Source organism: Pelodiscus sinensis, chromosome 13, assembly GCF_052426305.1.
Source record: "Pelodiscus sinensis isolate ZL-2025 chromosome 13, ASM5242630v1, whole genome shotgun sequence".
Lineage (NCBI taxonomy): Eukaryota > Metazoa > Chordata > Testudines > Trionychidae > Pelodiscus > Pelodiscus sinensis.
The window spans coordinates 48,686,744-48,713,175 of NC_143064.1; the positions used below are offsets into that span (position 1 = coordinate 48,686,744).

Below are 26,432 nucleotides of genomic sequence, written 5' to 3' on the forward strand. Positions count from 1 at the left end.
ATAAATGTGCCAATCAACAAGCACTTAACAGTAATTGAGTGTTAGCAGCTGCCTGCAACACAACCAAGAGAGGGCAGAACATTCAGCGTTAACTGGCTGAAATCAGTCGCACGTCACCCAGAACGCAGGCAAACCCGCAGAACGGTACCGCTCCGATTCCTTGCAGATATTGGATTCCTCTTTGTAACCAGAGCAGCTCCTAGTCAGAACCCTCTGGTGAAAGCCTGCCCTGCCGCGCCCCTTGTGACGTAGAGGGGGTACCTGGCTGGTTTCTATGCTGTTGGCTCTGGGGTAACCCCCACTGGCTGCCGTGGGTACCACGACCCAGCAAAACAGGATGAGTCACTATGCAAACCAGTATGGCCAGACACCCCCCATGGAGAGGAACAAAGGAAGGTGGATGCTGCCCTGGCTGGGGGGCAGGGCTGGAAGTTAGTTAGTTAGTTGCTGGCTGTCTGGGAGCATGGAGGAGACAGCCTAGGGAAAGGGGCTGGAATTTAGGGGCCCAGTCTCCCCCATCTCAAGGGGGCCTGAGGCATCCTAGCCCAGCTCTGTGACCAGATTACATCTGTGCTGTGCTGTATCCTGGAGAGGCAATAAACTTCCTCTATTCCACTGGCTGGTGCAGTCTGTTCATGCCATTTCGGGGTGCAGGAGACGGGGGACCCCCAACGCGCCGTCACACCCCTGCAGCGCTGAACTAGGAGCTCAGGGAGGACAGAAGTTCCACTCTGCAATGGGACGTGAGATTTCCAAATTCGTGTTTGTTCTGAAGTGGAAGATTTTGAAGTTTTCCGCGGGGAACAGCCAGCACAGTTTTGTGTGGGCTCATTTGCAATGTATCGTTTCCGTGTTGACTACTTGCATTTTGCATATCAAATATATTTTAATGGCACAATACACAACATGCTACACATGCAAAAAAAGAAACGAAAAGCTTTTTCAACCCAAAGCGGTTTCCTTCTGAAAAGGCTAGAACAGGCCGTAGCCACATCGCTGGGATCCCTTGTCCCCGTGAATTTCCTCCTACCCAAGGTGCGGGGCAGGCGGAATTCAGCTCAGTGCTTTCCCTGGAGCTGTGTATTCGATGGAAGACGGTTCTGCCCGCACACCCCCAGCCAGCGCTCCTCTCGACCAGCGGCTGCAGGCATCGCCATCGGGCCTTTGCTGCGTGGGGCATGAGCGCTGGCCTAGCAGCAGGAATCTACGGTTTCTAGAGCAGCAAGTGATTACGCGGCTTTGTCTGAGCCAGGACACTTCTCCGCCAGGGGCCGGGTTGCTACCAGCACACTCGGCGCGCCCGTGGGCCCCAGAGTTGAGCTCTGCCTCCCTCCGCGTGGGGAGGGGGGCGGGGAAGAGGGCTCGCTAAGGCGGAGCCGGGGTGGGCTCCTTGCCCTGCTGGTGGCCCCTGCTCCTCGTGGTCATTTGGTGGCAGATTTGAGCTTGTGAATAGCATAGGGGCTGGACTCTTTGAGCATCCAGATCTCCTCTCCCTCGTGGCCCCGGGGCTCCGTGGCGCCCTCCATGGCTGCCGTCAGCTCCGGGCTGAAGATGTTGTCGGACGCACGGTAGGTGCGGGTGAGGCGGCGGAACGAGGAGTCCGAGGAGCTGTCATCGTTGTGGTTGTCCTCAGCGTGGGCCTCCCGTAACTTGGCCCGGCTCAGCTCTGAGCTGCTGCCTGGCGCCGAGGCTGCGCAGGCCTCCTTCAGGTCCTGCAGGAAGGCCATTTTGGGGGTGAAGATGCAGAGCAGGACCAGCAGGCCCCCAGAGACCCCGCACAGAAAGTAGAGGCCCACCTTCTCGGGGACACCTGGGGAGAGACAGGCCAACACTTCACGAGGGCTTGCTGGATCACGCCCCTGCCCCTCGCGTGAGCGGGCAAGCACCGAGCAAGGGAGACGCGGATGCAAAAGAACAAGGCCCCTCCATCCTCATGCCAGGCAGGGACCCCCGTGGCTGTGACCACGCGTCCCGAGTGGCTGGTCCCGGCGGGGTCCGCTGACTAGCGCAACGCAAGTCGTGTTTGACTCCTGGCAGGGAGGGGCCTGGTGCCTCCGGCCCCACTTTGTAACACGGACACCAGTAACTCTCCAGGAGGGAGGCCTCGTTCGCCAGGGGGCCAGCGCCCTGCCCGGCCCCCTGGCTCGGGGCTGAGCCGTCAGCCCTGCGGGGCGCTGGCCCCTCCTCTGCGGAAAGGTGCAATCGGTGCCCTGCGTCGGGAGTGGGCCTGCAGCGCGGGGGCAGCCCTAAGCCAGCCCTGGTCTCACCCGCGCCAGCAGCAAGGAAGCCGTGGGGCCCACACCTCTGCCCGGGCCCCTGGCTATGTTACCGGTTCTCCCTTGCGGCTGCAGCCACTGGCGCTAGGTCGCTCAAAGCCCGACTGGCGCTGCCGCCCCTCGACGGCAGCACCCCCTAGAGGGAGCCAGGAAAGGGATGGCCCTGGTGCTCTGGCCTGTGGCCACGGAGGCAGGTGTCTCTGCTCCTCCCGCGGGTGCGTGAGGAGCGCAGCGGGCACCACAGGCATTAAGGGCCATGCCCCTCAGCTGGCCTGGGCACCCTCCGTGCCTGCGGGAGAGAGAATTTCATCCCGGGGTCTTTCTGTCCTGGAGTCTCCGCGACATGCTCCATCCCCGTGGCTGTAGCGTGGCAGTGGCCTACGCCCAAGGGTATCGGGGCGCCCACGGAGGGGAGGGCTGCTCCCCAAGCGCCCTGCGTCTCCCAGCACACTACAGCAAGAGAGACCAAGGGGAGCGTGGCTCTGCCCACGGGCGCGGAGCAGCCACGTACCCCGGAGGTGGGCAAACGTTTCCAGAGAGCTAGTAAAAATCATCAGATCTTCACGGAGCCTGGCCAGCCTGGGCCCACGGTACCAGCCACCTGCAGCGAACAAGGGGACATGGTCTTACTGGCCGGGGTGCAGGGACGCGGCTTCCCAGCGCCCTCCTCCGCTCTGCGGCCTGAGCCTCCCCCTACCCTGCCAACTTCCACTCCCCTCTTCCCCGCGAGGCAGGCGCAGCCTGTGTGAGAGGGGCTGGCCTGGCCCAGCCCCACAGGCCAGCATCCCAGGCGGTCCCCAGCCCCACGGGCCAGCAGCCCAGGCGGTCCCCAGCCAGCCTCCCTTCGCCCCCGTGGCCCAGCCCCCACTTACCGTGCGTGTAGTCTGAGAGCGAGAAGGGGTCTGGGGACTCCTGCCCCACCTCCTCCAGCAGCTGCCGTGGCACTGAAAGAGGGGAGAGGTGCTGAGTGGGCAGCGCAGCTGTAGCGGCTGGGCGGGAGGAGACACGAGGCTGCCCAGCCAGAAACGTACCCACGATATTCCCCGAGCCAAAGCAGCAGGCAGGAGGCAGCCCAGGCGCCAGGCTCCCTGTGGCAGGGGGAGGGTCTGTGGGTCAAGGGGGGCCGGGTTGGGTAAATTAGGGCCTGGGCCTTGAGCACCAGAGACACGGGCTCAGTTGGGGGCCTCCTCCGTGGCTGCGGTGGGCAGAGAGCAGGCTCCCGGGCTGGGCTAGCCGGGGCTGCCAGCAGGCCGGGCCGGGGGCTGCGGGTCAGCAGGAAGCTGTGTGGTCGAGCCGGGAGGGGGCCGGCAGCTTGCACAGAACCCGCCCAAGCCCAGGCCGGCTGGCCGCTGATCTGGCTGTCACGAGCCCTCAGCACCTTATGGTCCTTATGGACATTTCACCGAATGGGGCGCCCTCAGGGTCTCCTTCCATCCGGTCCCCGCCAGTGCGCGCGAGCTAAAGCGCCACCCGCAAGTGGGGAGGCTGCCCGGGCTCCGGTACACAGCGTCGCGGCTGGCTCTAGGCTCTCAGCCTGACGCCCGGGCTCCGGGACGCAGCGTCGCGGCTGGCTCTAGAGCTCTCAGCCTGCCGCCCGGGCTCCGGGACACAGCGTCGCGGCTGGCTCTAGGCTCTCAGCCTGACGCCCGGGCTCCGGGATGCAGCGTCGCGGCTGGCTCTAGAGCTCTCAGCCTGCCGCCCGGGCTCCGGGACGCAGCGTCGCGGCTGGCTCTAGGCTCTCAGCCTGCCGCCCGGGCTCCGGGACGCAGCGTCGCGGCTGGCTCTAGGCTCTCAGCCTGACGCCCGGGCTCCGGGACGCAGCGTCGCGGCTGGCTCTAGAGCTCTCAGCCTGCCGCCCGGGCTCCGGGACGCAGCGTCGCGGCTGGCTCTAGAGCTCTCAGCCTGCCGCCCGGGCTCCGGGACACAGCGTCGCGGCTGGCTCTAGGCTCTCAGCCTGACGCCCGGGCTCCGGGACGCAGCGTCGCGGCTGGCTCTAGAGCTCTCAGCCTGCCGCCCGGGCTCCGGGACGCAGCGTCGCGGCTGGCTCTAGGCTCTCAGCCTGCCGCCCGGGCTCCGGGACGCAGCGTCGCGGCTGGCTCTAGGGCTCTCAGCCTGCCGCCCGGGCTCCGGGACACAGCGTCGCGGCTGGCTCTAGAGCTCTCAGCCTGCCGCCCGGGCTCCGGGACACAGCGTCGCGGCTGGCTCTAGGGCTCTCAGCCTGCCGCCCGGGCTCCGGGACGCAGCGTCGCGGCTGGCTCTAGGGCTCTCAGCCTGCCGCCCGGGCTCCAGGACGCAGCGTCGCGGCTGGCTCTAGGGCTCTCAGCCTGCCGCCCGGGCTCCGGGACGCAGCGTCGCGGCTGGCTCTAGGCTCTCAGCCTGCCGCCCGGGCTCCGGGACACAGCGTCGCGGCTGGCTCTAGGCTCTGAGCCTGCTGCCACCAGAGACCGAGGGCTCCACCTGCATCTGAAGTGACCCTGCCCAGCAGGTTCCCTGGGGCACTTTTGGCTTGGGGGATCAGGGGATGCCCTTCGTCCTCCAGACCCGCCCCCGGCCTTGGAAAGCGCTGGAGCCTTCCAGCCCCTCCCAGAGCGTCAGGCCCGGGGGTCTTACCGCAGGTGTAGGAGACCCTCAGCTGTTTCCTCACGCCCGGGAAGCAGGGGTCACCAAAGGTGGCCTTGTCAGCCGAAACGGTGCAGTTCTCCTTCCTGTGGCACTTCCGAGAGACTCTCCTCAGGGCGTCGGGCGCCGAGCACTCTGGAGATACAGCGCGGGCGTCACCGGCCGCCGCCTCGCCATCCCGCAGGGGCAGGAAAGCTCACGCCAAGCCAACGGCCCCGGCTCATCGGCAGGGGGATGGGACCGGCGCCCTGAGGGTAAAGCCACGCGGCTCTCAGCCGGGGCCCTAGAGCCGACGGCACCCGCCCTTGCCAGCGGTCTCAGTGCCTGGGGGTTACATGCACATTGCTCCCGGAGCTCCCGCCGGGCCGCCGTCCGGACGCACCGCGGGAGAGCAAGCCAAGGAGCCCAGGGAGCCTGCGCTGCGTCCATGCCAGACCCAGGCCCGGTGAGGGGCAGCTCCTGGGACGGGGCCCAGGCAGGAGGGGCAGGGCTGGGGGCAGCCAATGCTCAGCGCCACCGGGACCACGATGCCCTCCCCAAAGCACGGCGCTCTGCCGGGACGCCTGGCCCTAGGGCCCCCGCCCGGCCATGGGCCTGTTACAGGCACACCCCTGCAGCCCTCTCCCCGCACTGGCGGCCAGCTGGGCTGTGTGGGGTCCTGCTGGGAGCGTCTAATGCCCACCCTGCAGCCCCTCGGCCCGCGTCATGGCCACGCTGAGCCCAAGGGCCGCCCAGCCCCGCGCCCGCCTCCCGCCCGCAGCCGGGGCCAGGTGCCCCTGGGGGAGCGCACGGAGCAGGCTGGCTAACGGCCTGTCCCCAGGGACTCGTCTGGCTCGAGGGCGCCCAGTCACTCTTGTGCCTCCAGCATGTCCCCGGCAAGGGGGCCGGGCAGAGTCCTCGCCCCCTGCCCACGTACCTGCGCCGGGGCCCGTCCCGCTCGCCGCGTCGCACTCCGGCTTGCCCCGCGGGGCTCTGCCGTAGCTGGCGGAGTAAATGGCCAGGACGGACTTAGCCCTGCACTGCAGCGTCAGCCTGTCGTTCTCACACACGGTCTTGACGCGGTGGTTGGCTGGGAGAGGAGAGTGCGTGAGCCCCGAGCGGGACTGATGCAGCGTCCGGGCCCAGCTGCGCCGCCCTCTCCGGAGTGGCCGCCGCGGCTCCTCCCCTTTGGCCTGACAGCAGCCCCCCCATCAAAAGCAGCCACTGGGGGACTCCCCTGGCGCCCCTGCCGCAGTCGCTGCTGGCCGGCGCGGCGGACACTTGTCCTCTGGGCTCACTGCTCTGCCACCCCGTGTGGTGGGCGCCGCACGCTGCCCGGGGGCCTTGCAGCAAGGCCGTTCTCTGGGCGGGCTGCCCAGGGCACAGTGGGGTGAAGGGACACGAAGCCCCTGGCCTGCAGTACAGGCAGCGCCAACGTCCCCGGCAGCCGGTGGGAGAGGCAGGGATGCTGCGTAACCCGCTCCGTGGCACTCGGAAGCCGTTTGCAGAGCTCACCTGGCCTGCACTTGTACGACACGATCAGGTACTTGTGGGTCCCGGGGCAGGGGTCCGGCCCGAACACGGGGCTGTGCACGGAGAACTGGCACCAGCGCTGGCCCTGGCACTCGTCCAGCAGTTTCTGCCAGGGGAGGGAGGGGCAGGAGGGAGGACAGACGTTAGTTTAACATCACACGTCCTGAGGTCACGCCGGCGTGCCCTGGAACCCCTCCCAAGGGCAGCCCGGGGGCAGGGCCCTGCTGCTGCTACCCCCACGCTCTCTGTTCTGCCATCTAGAGCAGACCGTTTCCGCAGAACCCCGGGCCAGGTGTGGGGGCCGGATCTGTGCTCCCGGAAGGGGCTGCCTGGACCAGGCCTCCGAGCCACCTGGAGCACACAGAGCGCTGCTCCAGCAGAGAGCCACAGGGCCTGGGGCTCTGGCCACAGCTGCCACAATCACAGGCAACCCCTGGCCCTTCTGAATCGCCGGGCCCCCTTCACCGCCCCCGGCTTGAAGGGGTGTCCAGCTGGCTTCACTGAGTCTCAGCAGCCCCCCTTGTTCAGGGGCCCTGTGCTGAGCCTTTGATGGACCCAACCTCCATGAATCTATCTAGCTCTTTTTTGAACCCTGTTATAGTTCCAGCCTTCACCACATCCTCTGGCGAGGAGTTCCACAGGTTGATTGTGCGCTGAGTGAAGAAAAACTTCCTTTTGTTTGTGTTAAACCTGCTGCCTATTCATTTCATTTGGTGACCCCTAGTTCTTATATTGTGGGAATAAGTAAATAACTTTTTCTTATTCACTTTTTCCACACCAGTCATGATTTTATAGACCTCTATCGTATCCCCCCTTAGTCTCCTGAAAAGTTGAAAAGTCCAATCTCTCTTTATATGGGACCCGTTCCAAACCCATCATCATTTCTGTTGTCCTTTCTGATCCTTTTCCAATGCCAATGTATCTTTTTTGAGATGAGGCGCCCACACCTGTACGCAGCATTCAAGACGTGGGCGTGCCATGGATTTATAGCGGCAATACGCTATTCTCTGTCTTTCTCTGTCCCTTTTTGAATGACTCCCAACATCGATTTGCGTTTTGTGACGGCCGCTGCGCACTGCGGGGATGTTTGCAGAGAACTTCCACAATCGCTCCAAGATCCAGCTACCTCTCTGTCTCTGGAGTAGTTGTACCAAGTTAGCCCCCATCACGCTGTCTGTGGAGCTGGATTCTTTTGTCCAATGGGCTTGGCTTTACAGTGACCAACATGACATTTCATTTGCCATTTTGTGGCCTAATCACTGAGCTGTCAGACTCTCACCGCACAGCATGTTACTTGCACTGGCCACTAGGTGGCGCTTCCTCCCACACTAATGCCATGAAAAGCCAGGCACCAGGGACTAGAGTCCTCTGTTAGCCTCAGTGAGCATGGCCAATGTCTGTCCCTGTTCCCCCATTCTCGTTCCCTCCCTCCTCCATCCCCCTCTCTGCCATGTCCTTGTCCCCTGGACTCCCTGCGCCAGGCCCCAGGAGGGGCGGTGCCCACAGAAGCTCCTGGCACCATTGACGTGTGCTTAGTCTCTAAGGTGCTGCAGGCCTGTTCACTGGTTTTGAAGTTTTTACAATTACTGGCTGCAACTCGGCTGCTCCCTGAGGTCAGGCCCGAGGGCGCCGGGCTGGGGAGGTGCGACCCGACCGGTATTGGAAAGGGGCTGCGCCCTGAACATGCATAGAAAGAGGCGGCTGGAGAGCAGCTCTGGGCTGAGCCGGGCTGGAGTCGCTTGCAGCTTGCAGGGCTGAGCTGAACTAAACCAGGCTGGTGCCATTCGTCACCCCGTGTGGCAGGCTCCAAAGCCCCTTCTTACAGCGCACCAGCGATGGGGGCACGCCTGCTCGCCTGCTCTGGGCTTCAGCACAGGGAGTTCCTCGGGGAGCCACTCCCACTGCTCTACGCATAGCACACGCCGACTGTGCATGTGTCATTTTCACAGCATCCTTTGGCGGAACCCTGGTGTGACGGCGAGTCGGGGTCCCCGGTCCTGCACCCCCGGAGCAGCCACAACAGTCTCCACCAGCCAGTAGAACAGGGGGGTTTATTGTTTTCCAGAATACAGCCCAGCACAGCCGTGATGTGGCCACCGGGGGCAGGGGCAGGATGGCTCAGGCCCCAGGGTTAGGGTCCATCACCCCTAGCCCCCAGCTTAGCCTCTTCTCTCCATGCTTCCTAGACAGCAACTGACCCTCCCCCCTCGCCCGCAGGTCCTTTGTCCCTCTCTTTGTATAACCGGTTTTTCTACCGTCCTGGAGCAGCAGGATACCCTGCGCTGGGCCGTGTCTACAGACGTCTCCCACAGCCCAAGCATAGCACCCAGCAAGGTACTGACACTGCACCACACCCGGGTTGGCTCCAGCCTTCACCAACAGGAGCCCCACGTGCAGCCAAAGCCAGACCTGCGCTGGGAGCAGGCTGGGAAGAATTATTTTAAGGGAACACAAGCAGCGCCTGAATGAGCGGAAGCCTCCACGCGGCCAGCAGTGAGCCGGAGAGACCTGGGTGTGGTCGTGTCAATGCAGTTTGCCCCTGCTCTGTCTGCCAATCCCGCAGTGTCCCAGAGCTCCCGTTGGGTACAAACTGCCTTCGGACCGAGGGCAGGGTTACCCGGGGTAATTAGTGGGGGAGCACAGAAGCAGGACTGGGCGTAAGCTGTCCCAAGCAAGGGGGCCGGACCCTTGCTAGGCCAGTGGGGTGCAGGGAAAGGTCGGGCCCGGGCCCTTTGGGTTGCTGCACTGGAGGGCCCGAGGGAGGACGCTGACTCTTGCTGATGGTTTGTGTTGGCGAACCGTTTGCGGGGTGCCCCCACTTCACAGCACGTTACTGCCTCCAGGCTGCTGGCAAGGCCCCTGGCTGGGGCACGAGCCGGTGGAGAGGGACCCCTAGATGCTGAACCGGCCCAGGCTGCAGCTGGCTCCCCCGTTCCACTGACTGGGCAGAGGGCCTGTGCATTTCCAGGGCTCCCTGGCTCCCCAGCTCCAGCGAGGGGCTTGGAAGGGGCTGCTGGGTGCGGTTTCTAATGGGGGAGCCTGGCTGCAGGTTTGCAGCCTTGTGGGGGGCAGGGAAGCCCCCTCCCCAGCCTGGCACTGCTGGAAGCTCCGCCACCCCGGGGAATGGCACGGAGAGGCCCAGGAATAGCCAGGAGCCATAAGGAGGGATGGGCAGGTGCCGGCCCCTCCCCAGGGAGCGTTAAAGAGACAGGGGCCTAGCGCGTCTTGCCACAGTCACAGCTCCCTAGGCCAGAGGGGCCTGTGCCCTGCCCAGCCAGGGACCCCGAGTCCTGGAGAGAAACGGCCCGTGAGGGGGAAGCCGCTGGGACTCCTGGGCCGTGGCTCCTGTGGCGACTCCCTATTCGAGATGTGCCCCTGGCTTCACTTCCAGCCCGGGCCCACGGCAGCCCTTCCGCGCGGCCGCCACGAAACGCTTGGTGCTCAGGGACGGCTGGCGAACCCAGTCACCCCTTGCCCTCGGTTCAGGGCGCCCTGGAGCCTGTCACCCGCGGGCCGGTCTTCCGACCCCTGCTGGTTCTCTCCAAGCTGTCTGCCTCCTCCCTGGCTCGCGGGCGCCAGAACCGGACTGTCCCGGCAGCGGTGCACCCGTGCCCGACCTGGCTGCCTGAAGACGGCCGGAGCCTAACCCAGGCAGGCGACAGTCACAAGCCCCTTTCTTCTGCATGCAGCCCAGGCGCCTCCCGGGGCTCCCAGAAGGAGAGGGGCTGAGAATGCGACCCAAAGGCCCTGCCCGGGGCATGGCACGCAGCATTAGCCCTTCGAGGTCGCTGGTATTGAGCGGAGCTCGGCCGGACAGGGCCGCACTGCACAGCCACCGGAGGAGCTGCCGTGTTCTGCTGCTCCCCTGCTGTGGTCCTGGGAGAGCCCTGCGCCCCCCGCCAGGGATGGCAGCTCCGACCCGTTTCACTCGGGGGCCAGTGGCACCACCGGGTCACCGCCCGTCCGCAGCGCAAGATCCCCCAGCGGCGGGTGAGCACAGCCCTCCCCTGGCTGCTGGCGGCGCGGAGACGCGGGCGCGGCGGCGGAGGGGCCAACGAAAACAAGCCAGTGAGGTCTGCGGAACAAGCCGGCCGGTCCGGGTCCCAGGCAGGCGGCGGCGGATGGAAATGCTGCCCCCCCGCCCGCGAGCGTGGCTACGAGTTTCCCCGGGACGCCTGGTGAACGTCACGGGCCGCACATAGGCCACACCCACAACTAAATCTCTGCTTCGGGGGCCCCCTTGGACACCCCCTGGACGGATGCTTGGCTGCTCCTCGGAGCCGGCCCTGGAGCTAGGCGCCAGCTGCTCCAGCAGTCACAGGGCTCGCGAGACTCCCGGCTAACAGCCTCTGTGACATGGCCCCGGCCTGAGCCAGGGCTCCAACGGGCAGTGGCTGCACCAGCTATTCCCTGTTTGCCGTGTGGCCCGGCAAGGAGGGGCCCGGGGAGCGAGCCGTGGGGGCCCAGAGCGCTGGCGCTGGCGGATGGGAGACGTTTGATGGGAACAGCCATCGGGAACGGAAAGCCCGGCCCACGCGTGTGACTCCCCCGCACTTGGCAGCTGCCCACGCCGGGCTGTGGCCCCAAAGCCCCACCCCACCGGAACCGGGCTGGGGAGAGCCGTGTGGGCAGTTGTAGAAGCCGGCATGGAGCTGCGTAGCCTCCTCCTGAGTCCTGGCCCGCTGGCTGGGGCCGGGACACAGGCCAGGAGCTGTTCTCTGCATTTCCCTCCACATCCTGGGCCAGGGAGGCTCTGCTGCAGCTCCCCACGGCTGCAGGCTCCCAGGCAGGGCTCAGTGCTGGCCTGGCTGGGTCTGGGGCTTCCGGGGCGGGGTCGGGCTCTGGGGCCTGTCTCCTGCCTCTGATTCCAGCGCCACTGGCCCAGGGCCCCGCAGCAAAGCAAGGTGGGAAGCAAGAGGGAGCTGGCATGGAGCATGGGCAGCGCCAGCCAGGCAGTCTGGGCAGGTTCTGCCTTCCCCTGCCTCCGCTACCCACTGCCCCTGTGTGCTGGTGCGGGGCGCCCAGGGCTCTCCCAGCTGCCTCAGGAAGGCTGCTCTTGGGGGGGGTAGGATGCCTAGGGAGGGTTGCTCTTGGGGGGGGTAGGATGCCTAGGGAGGGTTGCTCTTGGGGGGGGTAGGATGCCTAGGGAGGGTTGCTCTTAGGGAGGGGTAGGATGCCTAGGGAGGGTTGCTCTTGGGGGGGGGTAGGATGCCTAGGGAGGGCTGCTCTTGTGGGGGGTAGGATGCCTAGGGAGGGCTGCTCTTGGGGGGGGTAGGATGCCTAGGGAGGGCTGCTCTTGGGGGGGGGGGGGGGTAGGATGCCTAGGGAGGGCTGCTCTTGGGGGGGGTAGGATGCCTAGGGAGGGCTGCTCTTGGGGGGGTAGGATGCCTAGGGAGGGTTGCTCTTGGGGGGGGGTAGGATGCCTCGGGAGGGTTGCTCTTGGGGGGGGTAGGATGCCTAGGGAGGGCTGCTCTTGGGGGGGTAGGATGCCTCGGGAGGGTTGCTCTTGGGGGGGGTAGGATGCCTAGGGAGGGTTGCTCTTAGGGAGGGTAGGATGCCTCGGGAGGGTTGCTCTTGGGGGGGGTAGGATGCCTAGGGAGGGTTGCTCTTAGGGGGGGTAGGATGCCTCGGTAGGGTTGCTCTTAGGGGGGGTAGGATGCCTCGGGAGGGTTGCTCTTAGGGGGGGTAGGATGCCTCGGGAGGGTTGCTCTTGGGGGGGGGTAGGATGCCTCGGGAGGGTTGCTCTTGGGGGGGGTAGGATGCCTAGGGAGGGTTGCTCTTAGGGAGGGTAGGATGCCTCGGGAGGGTTGCTCTTGGGGGGGGTAGGATGCCTAGGGAGGGTTGCTCTTGGGAGGGGTAGGATGCCTAGGGAGGGTTGCTCTTGGGGGGGGTAGGATGCCTAGGGAGGGTTGCTCTTGGGGGGGGTAGGATGCCTCGGGAGGGTTGCTCTTGGGGGGGGTAGGATGCCTAGGGAGGGTTGCTCTTGGGGGGGGGTAGGATGCCTCGGGAGGGTTGCTCTTGGGGGGGGGTAGGATGCCTCGGGAGGGTTGCTCTTAGGGAGGGGTAGGATGCCTAGGGAGGGTTGCTCTTGGGGGGGGGGGGGGTAGGATGCCTAGGGAGGGTTGCTCTTGGGGGGGGTAGGATGCCTAGGGAGGGTTGCTCTTGGGGGGGGTAGGATGCCTAGGGAGGGTTGCTCTTGGGAGGGGTAGGATGCCTAGGGAGGGTTGCTCTTGGGGGGGGTAGGATGCCTCGGGAGGGTTGCTCTTGGGAGGGGTAGGATGCCTAGGGAGGGTTGCTCTTGGGGGGGGTAGGATGCCTAGGGAGGGTTGCTCTTGGGGGGGGTAGGATGCCTCGGGAGGGTTGCTCTTGGGGGGGGTAGGATGCCTCGGGAGGGTTGCTCTTGGGGGGGGTAGGATGCCTCGGGAGGGTTGCTCTTGGGGGGGGTAGGATGCCTAGGGAGGGTTGCTCCTAGGGAGGGGTAGGATGCCTCGGGAGGGTTGCTCTTGGGGGGGGTAGGATGCCTAGGGAGGGTTGCTCTTGGGGGGGGTAGGATGCCTAGGGAGGGTTGCTCTTGGGGGGGTAGGATGCCTCGGGAGGGTTGCTCTTGGGGGGGGTAGGATGCCTCGGGAGGGTTGCTCTTGGGGGGGGTAGGATGCCTCGGGAGGGTTGCTCTTGGGGGGGGTAGGATGCCTCGGGAGGGTTGCTCTTGGGGGGGGTAGGATGCCTAGGGAGGGTTGCTCTTGGGGGGGGTAGGATGCCTAGGGAGGGCTGCTCTTGGGGGGGTAGGATGCCTAGGGAGGGTTGCTCTTGGGAGGGGTAGGATGCCTAGGGAGGGTTGCTCTTGGGGGGGGTAGGATGCCTAGGGAGGGTTGCTCTTGGGGGGGGTAGGATGCCTCGGGAGGGTTGCTCTTGGGGGGGGTAGGATGCCTCGGGAGGGTTGCTCTTAGGGAGGGGTAGGATGCCTCGGGAGGGTTGCTCTTGGGGGGGGTAGGATGTCGGGGTAGGATGCCTCGGGAGGGTTGCTCTTGGGGGGGTAGGATGCCTAGGGAGGGCTGCTCTTGGGGGGGGTAGGATGCCTAGGGAGGGTTGCTCTTGGGGGGGGGTAGGATGCCTCGGGAGGGCTGCTCTTAGGGGGGGGTAGGATGCCTCGGGAGGGTTGCTCTTGGGGGGGGTAGGATGCCTCGGGAGGGCTGCTCTTGGGGGGGGTAGGATGCCTCGGGAGGGTTGCGTGGCCTGTGCCGTGGCAGGGAGGAAGGTTTTGAACGGTTCTTACTCCTCCTGCGCGGCTCTGGCCCCCTCACTCCGATATTCCCTCGTCCAGCTGCCTGGGCAGCCAACAGCCCGGGGCCGAGCGCTCCCACTGCGGGCGAGTCCAGAACACGGGGTGATGTGAGTGGAAGGGAGCCTTGGCTCAGCTGCAGAACCCGTCACAGCTCAGGGGCCAAGCCCAGCGGCGTCCTGTCCCGAGATAAGCCAGCAGGATGCAATTCCGCTCACAAGTAAAACGGCCCTTGGCTCATGGAGCAGAGGAGCAGCTGAGGCCCAGCCCCCGGCCCCGTTCTCACTGCCCGAGAGGTCAGCTGGGAGAGCCAAGAGTCTCTCTGCTGACTGAAGAGGATGGAGATCAGCTTGCTCCAGAGGGTGATAAATAACCAGCACAACAAAAATGTTCTGCTGGGACCTACATGGGGTCAGAACAGTTCCTGCCTGTTCCAGACAGCCAGGCGGCCTCCCAGCCCCACAGCAACTGGGGGAGAGGTCCAGACGCTTTAGAACCCCAAGAGATCACCTCGTTCTTTACCCAGACACTCTTCTGCCAATGGGGGACCCCGTCCACACCCGAGTGACCTGCCAGCTGCTGCTAACGTCAAAGAACTGTGGCCCCGCCTGGCTCCTGGCTCCTGGCTCCTGGCTCAGTCTCTCCCTCCAAAGCCCCGCGAAGGCAGCTCTCTTCCCTGCGGCACGCAGTACTAAGAAACCGTTTAAGTAGGTTACTGTTTCCTTTTGCCATTGGACTCCCCACAGTAAAAGCACCGCTGCAGGGGTCTCGGTGACGAGCATGGGTGCGTGGGCAGTCCTCGGGCCCTACGGGCTCAGTTACCCGTGTCACATTACCGAAATGGAGGGAAGCAGCCAGATCGCTGCTGCACCCCTAGGTGGGGGTGTTGGCCCCAGAAATTGGGATGAAAGGGAGCCATGGGGGGTATTGAATGGGAGCTTGTTGTTTTCTGATCCTGTGTACACTGTTTACGTGAGTGTATAATGTCTGTGTGTGTAGATCTGTAATCTGTGTGGAAACTGAATATTTCTGTGAATGTGGTTAAGCATTGCTATGGACAGGCTGAGTAGTGAAGCCCAGTGGAACAATGGCACTTGATGGCCCAAAGACACACCTAAAGCATGAGGGCGGAGACCTAGGAGAGGCCAGCAGAGAGAGGCTGAGGACCAGGTGACCTGCTGAGACCAGAAGAGGCCAGGAAGGGGATAAAAGAGGCCATGTGGTCGATGCCATTTTGTTCTCAGCTCAGCACTTCATCCCAGAGGCAGCATTGCAGGGATTGAAGAGCCTGGAAGACCTGTGAACCCATCCTGATCGTAGGATGTGCAATAAGAACTTTTAAACCCGCAGCTGCAACATCTCTGCTAGAGCCTGCATCGAGGACTGGGAGATTCGGTGCATGTAACGTACTATACTTTAATAACCTTACTCTCAGGCTTTTCTTTCTTGTAATAATAAACCTTTAGATATAGATTCTAAAGGATTGGCCCAGCGTGATTTGTAGGTAAGGTCCAGAGGGTAAATTGACCAGGGATCTGTAGCTGGTTTCTTGGAACCGGACAGAACTTGTTCGGGGTAGGTGGGATTGGGTGCTAGGACCCCCCACCTGTGTATGAGGCTCGGGGCCATCTGGGGCACGGATATTGCTGGGGTGTCGGAGGGGTTTTGCTCGGGAGGCTTCAGGCAGGTTGCTGAAGCGCTCTGTGGGACTGGTTTGTGGCCTATTTGGAGAGGTCACCAGTCAGGGGGGGCTGTAAGGAGCCCCGGATTTGAGCAATTTGCCCTGAGCGGATGCCCTCAGCTGTGCCCAGACACAGCCCGGTCCGTCACAACCCGTCAAAGCAAAACAGCGACTTCCTTTGGTTCTACATCAGCAGAGTCCGGTGTGGATACAAAACTGGTATCTGCATAATTGCTCTTACAATGTCCACATCCAGCCAGCTGGCTACAATCCGGTGCCTGCCGGCTCTCCAAACTATGCCCAGGAAGTTAAAAGTTGTGGTATTTCTGAATTTCTCTCTCTGCGTAACATTCCAGATCCGCCCCAGGGCTCCCCCAACGGCCGTGACCTCTAGTTACAGGGCGGTCGAATGGCTCAGAGGCTGCTGGCAGGTGGTCTGACAACAGGGCACAGTGGAAGCCAGTGTCCTGTAATTCAGGAGGGTCCCGGTTTAATCGAGGGGGCTTATCTGGCCCCATTGCTGCCACAAGCTTTGTCGTAGCTGCCCTCATGACACCCCGTGAGCTGGGAAATGCTCTCAAGGAGACCTGAGCCCAGAGGAACTCAGGGTATGTCTACACTACCACCCTAGGTCGAACTAGCGGGGTAATGTATGCATACCGCACTTGCAAATGAAGCCCGGGATTTGAATTTCCTGGGCTTCATTTGCATAAGCCGGCCGGCGCCATTTTTAAATGCCGGCTTGTTCGAACCCTGTGCCGCGGGGCTACACGCGGCACGGGCTAGATAGTTCAAACTAGCAAGCCATTCCGCACTATCTGTACGCCTCGTGGAATGAGGGACACCCCAGTAGTCACCACTGCCGCGTCGTTAGGGTGTGCTGTGTACAGAGCATTTCACGCTAAGTCGATCTGCTACACGTGAGTATCATGCTGGGGCGTGTGAGCTGTGGAGTTCGGCCACGTACATGCTACTGACACGTTGCCAGGTTCCAAACACCCACAAGCAGCCTTCCAGCGCCACCAGCACGTTGATGGCTTCCCAAGGAGAGGCAATGGGGCACCACAGAACCCTGTCTGAGACAGCCCGGCCCCGTCGCAATGCTGCCCCTGGGTAACCCAGCAGGTGGGACGAGGGTGCCACAGGGACACTGGCACTGCGGGGGCCTGCTAAGGTACAGCCGATCTGTCTTGCGCTCAGTGCAGTGTGTGGGCTTTGTTTATTTGCTCCAGTCATCGGCTTGTTCTGCCTTGAATCCCTTTGCAGTTCGAGCAGTTCTCTCTTGTTCGAGCACAGCCCAGCTGTGTGATTCAAAGCTGGGGGGCTGGGAAGCTGGGCCGGACCTCCCTCCACACCGAGGGAGAGCGGGGATTTGTATGCGCTTGCAGGGGGCAGCTCTTTCTCTACAGTGTAAGGCAGCAGCATTACTGGGAGTTTATCTCCGCAAAGGGGTGTGCACATGCGTGCAAGGCGAGCCCCCCATGCAGAGTTGGCTAATGCAAGCGCTATTTATATGCCCCTTGCTTTGCTTTGCGAGAGGCAGAGGCGGCACGCCTACTGACATTGCTACTCGCATTCTGAAGTCTGATTTTGTAAGAAAGTCATTTTTATGTGAAGAGAAAGTTGGGGTGTGGAAGCCAGATCCGACCCCGAGAAGAGGGACAGTAATCTGCAGAGGCTGAGAGCCACTGGCTGACAGAACGGTCAGCGAGCTGTTCAAACGGGCCACTTGTAACAACGCGCTTTGCTTAGAATCATTCAGCTGTGTGCAAGTCCAGAGCTCTTTAAACACGCAGCAGGGCGTGTCTGGTATTCGTAGGACACTGTGCGTCAGGGATGATTAGTGACATTACTGAACGACACGCTGTTCTGGAAGAGCGCTCCGCCTCTGCCAATGGCTCTCAGGCGGTTCATGTGTCCGGTAGAGTTTCCTTAACAAGCCTGGGAATGTGTCCCGTGGGGAGGCCGGTTGGAGCGGGCAGCAGGCTGGAGTTCTCAACCAGGGGTCAGGATGTTCAGGCAGTTCGAAGGTTATTACATGTGGGGAAGGGGTTCCGAGCTGTCAGCCTCCACCCAAACCCTGCTTTGCTTCCAGCATTTAGAACGGTGTTAACTAGATTAAGGGTTGGTTTTAATGTATGGAGGGGAGGTCACACTCAGAGGCTTTCTGTGCGCTGTGCGCTGTGGGCTGTGCGCTGTGCGCTGTGGGCTGTGGGCTGTGCGCTGTGGGTTGTGCGCTGTGCGCTGTGGGCTGTGCGCTGTGCGCTGTGGGCTGTGGGTTGTGCGCTGTGGGCCGTGGGCTGTGCACTGTGCGAAAGGGGTCACAGCACAAAAGCTTGAGAGCCACTGTTAGTGGCATCCAGAATCCATTTTGGGGGGTAACAGCCTCTGGACCACTCTTCCTCTCTAGGCCAAGCTCCGACATGGACAAATTTCCTCCCAGTTTTGCTTTGTAGGCCTGTCCCCAAATCCATCTAGGTTAAAAGTGGATCTGTGATGTCTCTTCTAGGTTTGCACCCCCGTGCACTTGCAGGAGCCGCCTTTCACCACCGCCCCCAGGCAAAACAGGGTCTGGAATTCTCCGGCACGTAGCAGGGCCGCACTGCAAGCTTCCAACCCACCCGTGACTTCTGAGTTGGACCCTGAGGCTACCGGGTTTGAGAGCTATTTGGCAGTTGAGGGGCTGCTCAGACAATCTGATCTACCTTGTCCCAGCTAGGGTTGCCAGATAGACCCCGCCAAAAAAACAGACACACTTGATCATGGGCGGGGGGGAGAGGGGGGAACTGGCCTGGAAGGGGGTGGGGCGGGAAGCAGAGCTGGCGGGGGGGTGTCCGGGGGCCGCAGGGCTGGCCGGGAGGAAGGGGGGGCTGGGAAGCAGAGCTTGGGGGGGTCGGGAGCCGTAGGGCTGGCCGGGAGGAGGGGGGCCCGGAGGAAGGGGGGTGGGAAGCAGACCTGGCGGGCGGGGGGGGGGTTCAGCCACTGGCCACGGCCGGAGTCCTTTGGGCCGCACCCCCAGCAGGTACTCCCTTTAGTTGCGAGCAGAAGCCGGGTGGGGGGGTGGCTGGGATTCCCGCCCCCAGCCCTGCCCCACCCCAACCGGCCTTTGCACGTGCCCACAGGGCTCCCAGCACCAATCGTGGCCCCGCCTCCCCGTCGCTCCCCCGCCCCCGCCAGGCTTCCGTCCGGCGCCCTGCCGGGAATTCAGAAAATACCGGACATTGCACATTGCACATTGCACATGTCCGGTATTGTCTGAATTTTTCTACTGGCCAGAGGGCGCAAATACCAGACCGTCCGGTAGAAAACCAGACCCCTGGCAACCCTAGTCCCTAACCCAAGGGCCCCCTGCCCTGGTTTCCTGCACTCCCATGGAACGGTGCTACATGGGGATGGCAGGGCCCTTTGGCGCTTACCTGGCCGGCCGTGGCAGATGCGCACTCGGTGCTCTCCCCAGAGATATTGCCAGTGCTCGGGCAGAGGTTCTGGCTGGGCACCCGGCGCCCGTAAAACGCAGAGAGGATGCTAATGGAGGTCTTGTGGGGGCAAACGACGCCCAGTTGCTCCCCATCGCAGGCGTGGGCCGTGTGGTTCTTCAGCACCTTTTGGAGGTAACCTGAGAGGAGCCAAACACAGAGAAGTTGTGCGGGGATCTCGTAGACGTGCTGCAAAGCAGAGCCACGGGCGACGTGCTAGAGCCACAGGGCAGGAGAGCATGCGGCCCCCGGGCAGGCTGGTGGAGAAAGGTGCAGGGCCTGCTGCTGCGGACGGGCCTGCACTGGGGCAGTAGCCCAGGCAAATGCAAACCCAGCGAGGGAGGGAGGGAATTGCACTTTTTGGCCAGGCAGGGGGAGAGGAAAGTTGTACATTGGGGTCTACCCGGGACTTGTCCCATTGGGATGAAAGTAACAAGCCGGCTTAGCCCTTCTGCAAGACTAAGCAAAGCTGGAGACAGCCAAGCATCGTAACCCATCTTAAGGTCAAAAGAACTGATCTGGGGTTTCAAGGGTTAGTGACAGAACCAACTTACTGCAGGAAGCGGCCGAGATGGTTCATAGCGTCCAAGGCCGGGGAGACAATTACACTCAGCTACTGTCTGCATAACAGAGCCAGTAATTCCCCAAGCAGTGCCTGCCTCGCGCCCAGCCTCCTGTAGCTCAACTAGGGCTTGTCTTCAAGGCAGACAGCCAGGCTTGGCTTGGCCAGGCCCAGTGCAGGAAAAGCGCCACGTCCCGTGGTGGCCCATGACTCACTGTCCGAGGTTCCAGTGGCTGGAAGTTGGTCACACCTTCGCCTGCCAGACTGAAGGGCCCGTAGTCACCAGTGCAGCCCGACACAGGTCTACTGGCCTCTAGGGACGCACGGCACTGGCATCCAGGGAATGGGAGTTCGGATACCCAGCTGTTCACAGCCCCTTCCTCCCTTCCTTCTCCGGCTCCCCAGCTGAGCAGGGGCTTGGGAGGGGCTCGCATTGAAGGCCTCTCCACGTCACTTCCACGAAAGCCGGCTTTGCCCTGAGGAGACTGGCCACAGACAGGGTCCCTGGAGCCTTTGGCCTATTGACTCTGGCGTGAAATCGGGAATCACACCACCAAAGCTGGCAGCATTGTACACGGCACGGCTAAGAAACCAGGAAAAACTTGTCTCTAGGCTCTGAGGGGCCACACGAGGCCTTCTGTCCCCAGGCGGGCCACTCCTCACCCTGCCCACAGCTCTCCCTGCGGGCCCCTCAGCCAGTGCCCCCCGCCGGCTCTCTGGCTGTTGGAGAGAGGTGACTCGATTAGTGACCCCGTGCTGCCCAGGAAAGCTCAGGTGGAGGGGCTCCCCCGTGCTGTACGGGAGCAGGATCTGGCCTCAGGGCACCACAGCAGCAAGAGAGACAGGGCTTAAAGCCAGCCAAGGCCGCAGCACCGAGAGCCACCGCCCGTCCCCTCAGCAGGCGCGCTGCAGCCGGAGATCTCCGACATTCGCGGGCGCGGGCTGGCTCCTCGGGAACCCTCCCCGCTTCAGGTCCCGTGACCCCACAGGGTCCCACCACTGGACTCACACGCAGCCTTGGGTGCCCATCACTGGCCTAGTCGAGGACTCCGAGCAAAGGGAGGGGGGCCATGTGGCTGGGCTGGGGGGCTGAGGAGAGAGCCGCCATCTGCTCCGAGCACATCCATGTCCTCCCTTCGGAGCCATCCAGAAACCCCGGTACCAGGCTCTGCTGTACAATGGCCCCTTTTAGCTCCCCACCAGTCAGAGCTGACACTGCCTCTCTGCTGTCTGGCGTCGGCACCCGGCCGAGCTGAGCCGGGCTCATGTCCACTCGCTCGCTGGCGCCCCACAGGGCTCCTGGGACACCGCAGCAGGCTGCTTTCCTGTCCCTGCGCTCTCGGCCTGGTCCCTCTTCCCGCCCCCGCGACGCAGAAGGCAGGATGGAAATGCAGCCAAACAGCAGCTTTGGGGGGAGCCCACCGCCCCCAGGGGCCGCAGTGACATTCTTTGGCACAGGCTCTGGCTCCAGATAAGAACCAGGCTGACCCGACCAGGGCCAAAGAGGGGAGCTCTGGGGGCACCGGGGCAGGGTCACCACAGAGCAACACGCGTGCCCTAGAAAAGTGCAGCTGTCACAGAGTCCAGCGGGACAAGCGTGAGATGTGGCCCAGAGGTCCAGTTAGCATCAGCTCATTTGTTCTAGGAACATGCTAAGCAACCGCCCCTGCTCCGGAGAGCTCGCCAGCTAAAAAGAACAGGCAAACAAAGGGTGGGACAAAGCACTGCAGCTGTTCCCATTGTATGGATGGGGAAACTGAGGCTTGGAGAGACAAAGTGACGTGCCCCAAAGCCATGCAAGGCAGTGGTGGTGGCAGAGCCAAAAATGAACCAGCTTGGCACCTTCGGCTTTAACATGTGAAACAAGGCAGCCCGCGCCGCACTGGCTAAAGGGCAGGGCTGAGCCAAGGGCAGGGCCCATACGGTCATTGCAGAGAAACGAATGAATTCTCTGCATTGGGCTTCACGGCTGAGGGGGATTCCCAAACCGGAGCCGTTCTTCTGAGGTGACAAACCCAAGGAACAGTCCCAGAGTGAGGTGTCATGAGAGGAGGTTTTGGAACAAAGTTAAATGCTCAATAATTTCAAAGCATTTAGAACTGGCCAACCAACGAGGAATTCTAAAGGAAGATACAGCCAAAAGAGCACCTATGCAGAGGGTTATACCGCGGAAATGACAGCTATCTGGGCATGTCTGCAGAACGAACGACGAGCGAAAAGCCAAGACCCTGGTATTCGACATAATGGATGGTGCGAATAGGAGAGGCAGGCCCCACGGAGAAGGGGAGATGACAGAGTACATTGGTGCGGAGCTAGTCTACAGAAACTCAGCCACTCCGCACTGGACAGGGAAAGATGGCTGTCTGAAGGAAATCGTGAGGGAGGCATCGGCTGCCAACGGGAGCTGAGCCCATGGTTGATGATGATGATGATGAAGTGTAAGAATGTACCAGTCTGCGTGGCCTATGAGCCAAACCCTGAAGACAATAGAGCTGCAAGGGATTTACACTGATGTAACTGACCACAGACTTTGGCCCTTTGGTGCCAACAACTTCCATGTGGGTGCACTAGAACCGGGAGAATTGTTTGGGTTGAGTAATAAATTCACCAATTAGAATGCAGCTTTGTGGCAATCAGGCTATTTAAATCTTGACGTAAAGACTCCAGCTTACAGAGATTCTACCATTTACTCTATTTCAAACTGGAAAGTGACCCAGGCCGCAGATGAAGCAAACCCCCCCTCACAGTCTCTGCCCCTTTGACCGGGGGAAATACACCAACTGCATCAACCAGTTAGACCCTGGGCACACAGGTGAGACCCAAAAGTTACCTATAGTAACACAGAGCCTTCCCTGTCTAGCTTCCCGTCTCCAGCCATTGGAGTGCCTACATTAGCTAGGCTTGGCCCAATGAGCAATTATTATTATTTCATTTGCTGCAATTAATTATTTAGGAACCAGAACCAGACATTATTAAAAGAAAGACCCTTAAAACAGCAAGATTCAAAGAGGGCCTGGACATTTATAAGGCTAAGCTGGAGATAAGACTATGCAAACATCAGAATCAACACCACCCAAAGTACTGGGAAAAGATACAAAACTTCCTGCTTCAGAGCTTAACACAACCTCTAGCTGCCAGGGATCGGGGCGAGATCCTTGCACAGTACTAGCAAGGCTGGCAGGTGGGTTAGGAGTGTCAGAATGAAGCAGACTTCAGCCCATAGATTCAGTTCAAGGAACAGGATCCGGGCATGCTGGGAATTCTCCTGCCTCGGCTCATCCCTCTCCCGGCGGTTATGAGGTTACCCGAGCCCTGCCTGATGGAGTCATTTCCCTGATCCCACGGCAGACCTGCCTGCTGCTCTGAGCACCCTCTTGCTGCGCATTTGTGCTTCCCAAGGTGCCGGGGCTGAAGGAAAGGCAAAGAGCTCAGTGTATTCGCTGACCAGCTCTGGGCTGTTCCCCTGCAACCCCAAATGTGCAGCTGTTTCAGTCCGCTGCCGAACGAACGGGAAGCAGCTGGGTCACGCTCAGACATGTTTTAGAGTCTCTGGACCAAGGGGGGTCTCTGTCTGGTGAGGCGCAAGCCCCGAGGCTGAGCTGTGCTTTCCTCGGCTTCCTTGGAGACGTGGCCCCTGCGGGAAGGGTCACGGCAGGGCCAGTTTCTCTACTTGCACACGGGCGTGACACCAGCACAGATGCGGCAGGATTGTGGGCGCACTGCTGGGGCCCAGGGATGCACGTAACTGGCTTGTTAATTCTAGGGCCGGACACGGAGCTGCTTGACAAAACCTCCATCTGCTACTTCAGCTCCGGGAAAGGCCCTTGAAGCAGGCGTTAGCTCCCGCCCAGGACCACAGCAGTGCCCGGTGCCAGTTCAGAGTCGGCCCTGCGACCCCGAATCACTGCCCACCCCTGGCTCCGAAGCCCGGCCCCATGAAAAACTCCAGCGGCTCTCAGCCCAGCCAGAGACTCCATCTGTGCCTGTGTTCAGCCTGACCCTGACGCCTGCCAGGCGTGCGGTGTTATCCGGACAGTCCGGAATTGGTGCTTTCTGAGCTGAGACAATGGAACTGTCAGGTCTTTTCTAGCTCAGCCGGAATGTCGATTGTGATGTGATGTCAAGTGCGTCCGGTATTTTTGTTGAAACCATCTGGCATCCTGTGACATAGTGGGGGGTACCTTGCCGGTTGCTGTGCTGGGCAGTGGGCTGTGGGTGACCCCCACTGGCTGCTGGCTGCAGCACGGCCCAGCAGGGCAGGGGGTGAGTCATTATGCAAGGGGGCTCCGAACCTGTCTGACTAGTTATCTCCCAGGGAGCGGAACAATGGGGAGAAGGGGAGTGGAGCCCTGGCTGGGGGCAGGGCTGGAAGTGAGTTGGTTAGTTTCTGTCTGGGAACCAGGGGAGAAGGAGCTAGGGAGGGGGCTGGGATTGTAGGGCCCAGCCACCCCCCATCTCAAGGGGGGCACTGAGGCCTCTTAGCCCCAGTTCCTGTAACCAGATTCCATCTGTGCTGTGCTATATCCTGGAGAAGCAAGAAACTCCCTCTGTTCTACCGGCCGGTGGAGTCTGTTTGTGCCACTACAGGGGTGCAGGAGGCGGGGGACCACGACGCACTGCCACACAGCCCTCCTGACCCTTCCCTTCACTCTGCGCAAGTTGCAGAAGCAAAACATTGCTCAAAGAAAGGTCCTAAATAAAGATGGCAACACTGGGCTGCCCTTCAGGGTCAGGCTGTGCCCGCCTCAGTTTCCCTCATTGTCTCCCTCTGGGGCAAACGCAAACCCTTCTGGCCAGAGAAGGCTGTGCTGGCTGTGCTGGGGCAGGGCGAGTGACACCGCTAGTCTGCAGCTCCATCATGGAGAACAAAACCCCGTCACACTGTGCCTGCTCCTCCATCCCTCCACAGGCCTTTGTTCCCCGGTCACCCACGAGTGCCTGATGCGTAGTCCCAGTTCCACTGCCCTGTCCCAGGGGCACACTTGACATGACATCACAATCGACATCCCATCTGAGCGAGACACTACCGGACCGTTCTATTGTCTCCTTTCTATTGTCTCAATGTGTCTCCCGGACAGAGAGCTCCAATACTGGACCGTCCGGTTCACAACCGGGCACCTGGCAGCCCTGCGCACCACTTGGCAGGCTCGCCGCCCCCGCCAGGCCTCCCAGTGGCTTTCCACAGAACTCAGCAGCTCGATTACTGTCCCTCTGGAGCCAGCCTCTGCTCCTTCCTCTGTGCTCTGAGCAAGCTCTGCCCAGCCTCACCCCCTCAGGCCCGGTGCCTTCCCTTAGCTGCCAGCCACGGGGCCTGGGACCCAACTCCCTCTCCAGGTAGCACGCAGGTCCTGGGGTGCCTTTGCCTCCAGCTCACTTGTTCCAGGCCCAGACCTGCGGGGGCAGGGAGGAAACAGCCCCGCGGTGAAAGCCTCCTTGAGCCTCAGCTCACATACGGGATCGGCCTAGAACCCGTTTTCTGCTGTGGGACTCTGCCATTCGACCCTTGCAGGGAGGGCCCGGAGCCTAGGCCCTTGGGAGCAGGCACAGGGTGGCCACGGCTCGGGGAGGCTCTGAGATGGGCCAGACGGGGAACAGCCAGCCAGCCTGGACTCAAGGGGGTGTGTGAGCATCACTCATTCCCTGCCCCGCCAGCACCAAACGCAGCCTCCCAGCCCGCCCCCGGCAGGTCGGAGAGCGCTGGCCCGAGCGTACAATGAGAGGAAGTTGCCCTCCCGCCTCCACCCTGCCCCGTCCTCATCCACTGTCCGCTGAGGAGCAGTAGCAGTGACCCCCCCCACGGCGCCAGGCCCCCCACTCACCTGAGAACTCCGGGGCTGCCTGCAGCACCGTGGAGAAGCAAAGGGCGCCCAGCACTGCCCCCAGCCCTGAGACCTGCACCCCCAGCATTTGCCGAGGCACAGTCATCGCACGCTGCCCGGGGCCAGAGCCAGCGGGGCTCCAGGCTGGGTGGGAGCTCGGCTTTTATTGCCGCCGGTGCCGAGTGCTCAGAGGCACCCATTGTCCGTTAACAATGGGTGGTTCTTTGCATTGCCAGAATGACTAGCAACTCTGTGTGGGGGGGTGTGCACGGGTGTGGGGGTGTGCACGCTCGTGAGCGTGCGTGTGCACACGTGAGTGTGCACGGGTGTGTGCGCATACCACATGTGTGCCCCTCACCCTTCCGTGAGAAATGCCTCATAATTGACCCGTAAAGTCTCATTGGCAGAGCTGGCTGCTCCCCCCTTCTCAGGAGGCGTGTGGCCCTGCAAAGGCCCCTGGAATTCTGCAGTGAGGCGGTGCCGGGACCGGGTGTGCAAAGCTCTCCTGGCCAGTGAAACTGGCAAAAACAAGCGGAACACAAACACCGTCCCTCCCCAGATCGGGGTGGGTGTTGCCAGATTGCTAGCTTGCACCGCTGCTTTCTCCGACCGGCAAACAGCCGTTTCCCCTGCTGAAAGCACAGAGCGACACACTGAGTCAAGTCTCCATCTCGGCAAGCGCCTGCCACACACGGGGCTGCCAGAGGACCCGCTGTGGCGCAGTGGGGGCTGCCTACTCTGGGGGCCTATGCTCACTCTGGTTGGGCAGCCGCTGGGCGCTAGCTGGGCTGTGGCCGACCCTACTGCCCTGTCTGTCAGCACGGCCCAGCGGGGGGCGCCCTAGGACCCGCATGTCCCCTAGACAATGGCCCAGCTGGTGCTCACCTGACCGGGGAAGGGTCTGAACAAAGGGAGGGGGTGGCTTGGAGAGGTGTGGGGGGGAGCATGGAGGAAGCAGGCTAACCAGTGGAGGGGGTCAGGGGCCTGTGACCCCTCCCCCCAAGGGGACGAGGGCTGTCGGCCCGTCCTCTCACGCCTGCATCGTCCCAGGCCGTGCTGCACCTCGGAGCAGCAATACCCCTCCATTCTCCCGGCTGGCGCAGACGGACGGGGGCAGGGGCGGGGGCTCCCCGAGGCGCCGTCACACACGCGCACCCTGCGCCTCCCTCCCTAGTGCCCATTAAATGATCCCCCACTCGAACACTCAG

At 62.3% G+C, this 26,432-nt stretch overlaps 1 protein-coding gene across 2 annotated transcripts; it reads right to left on the reverse strand.

The window, feature by feature from the left end:
* Positions 1–291: 291 nt before the first annotated feature.
* Positions 292–25,416, reverse strand: LOC142831318 (protein eva-1 homolog C-like). Of its 2 annotated transcripts, XM_075941273.2 has the most exons (8): positions 25,225–25,416; positions 18,784–18,983; positions 6,390–6,513; positions 5,812–5,964; positions 4,887–5,030; positions 3,149–3,220; positions 2,788–2,877; positions 292–1,810 (listed from the first exon to the last, which is right to left on the reverse strand). In XM_075941273.2, the coding sequence occupies exons 1-8, from the start codon at positions 25,328–25,330 to the stop codon at positions 1,422–1,424; spliced, it is 1,278 nt and encodes a 425-aa protein (XP_075797388.2). In that variant the 5' UTR covers positions 25,331–25,416; the 3' UTR covers positions 292–1,421. The 2 variants fall into 2 exon arrangements, with proteins under 2 accessions (XP_075797388.2, XP_075797390.2); XM_075941275.2 differs by lacking the exon at positions 2,788–2,877.
* Positions 25,417–26,432: the final 1,016 nt, after the last annotated feature.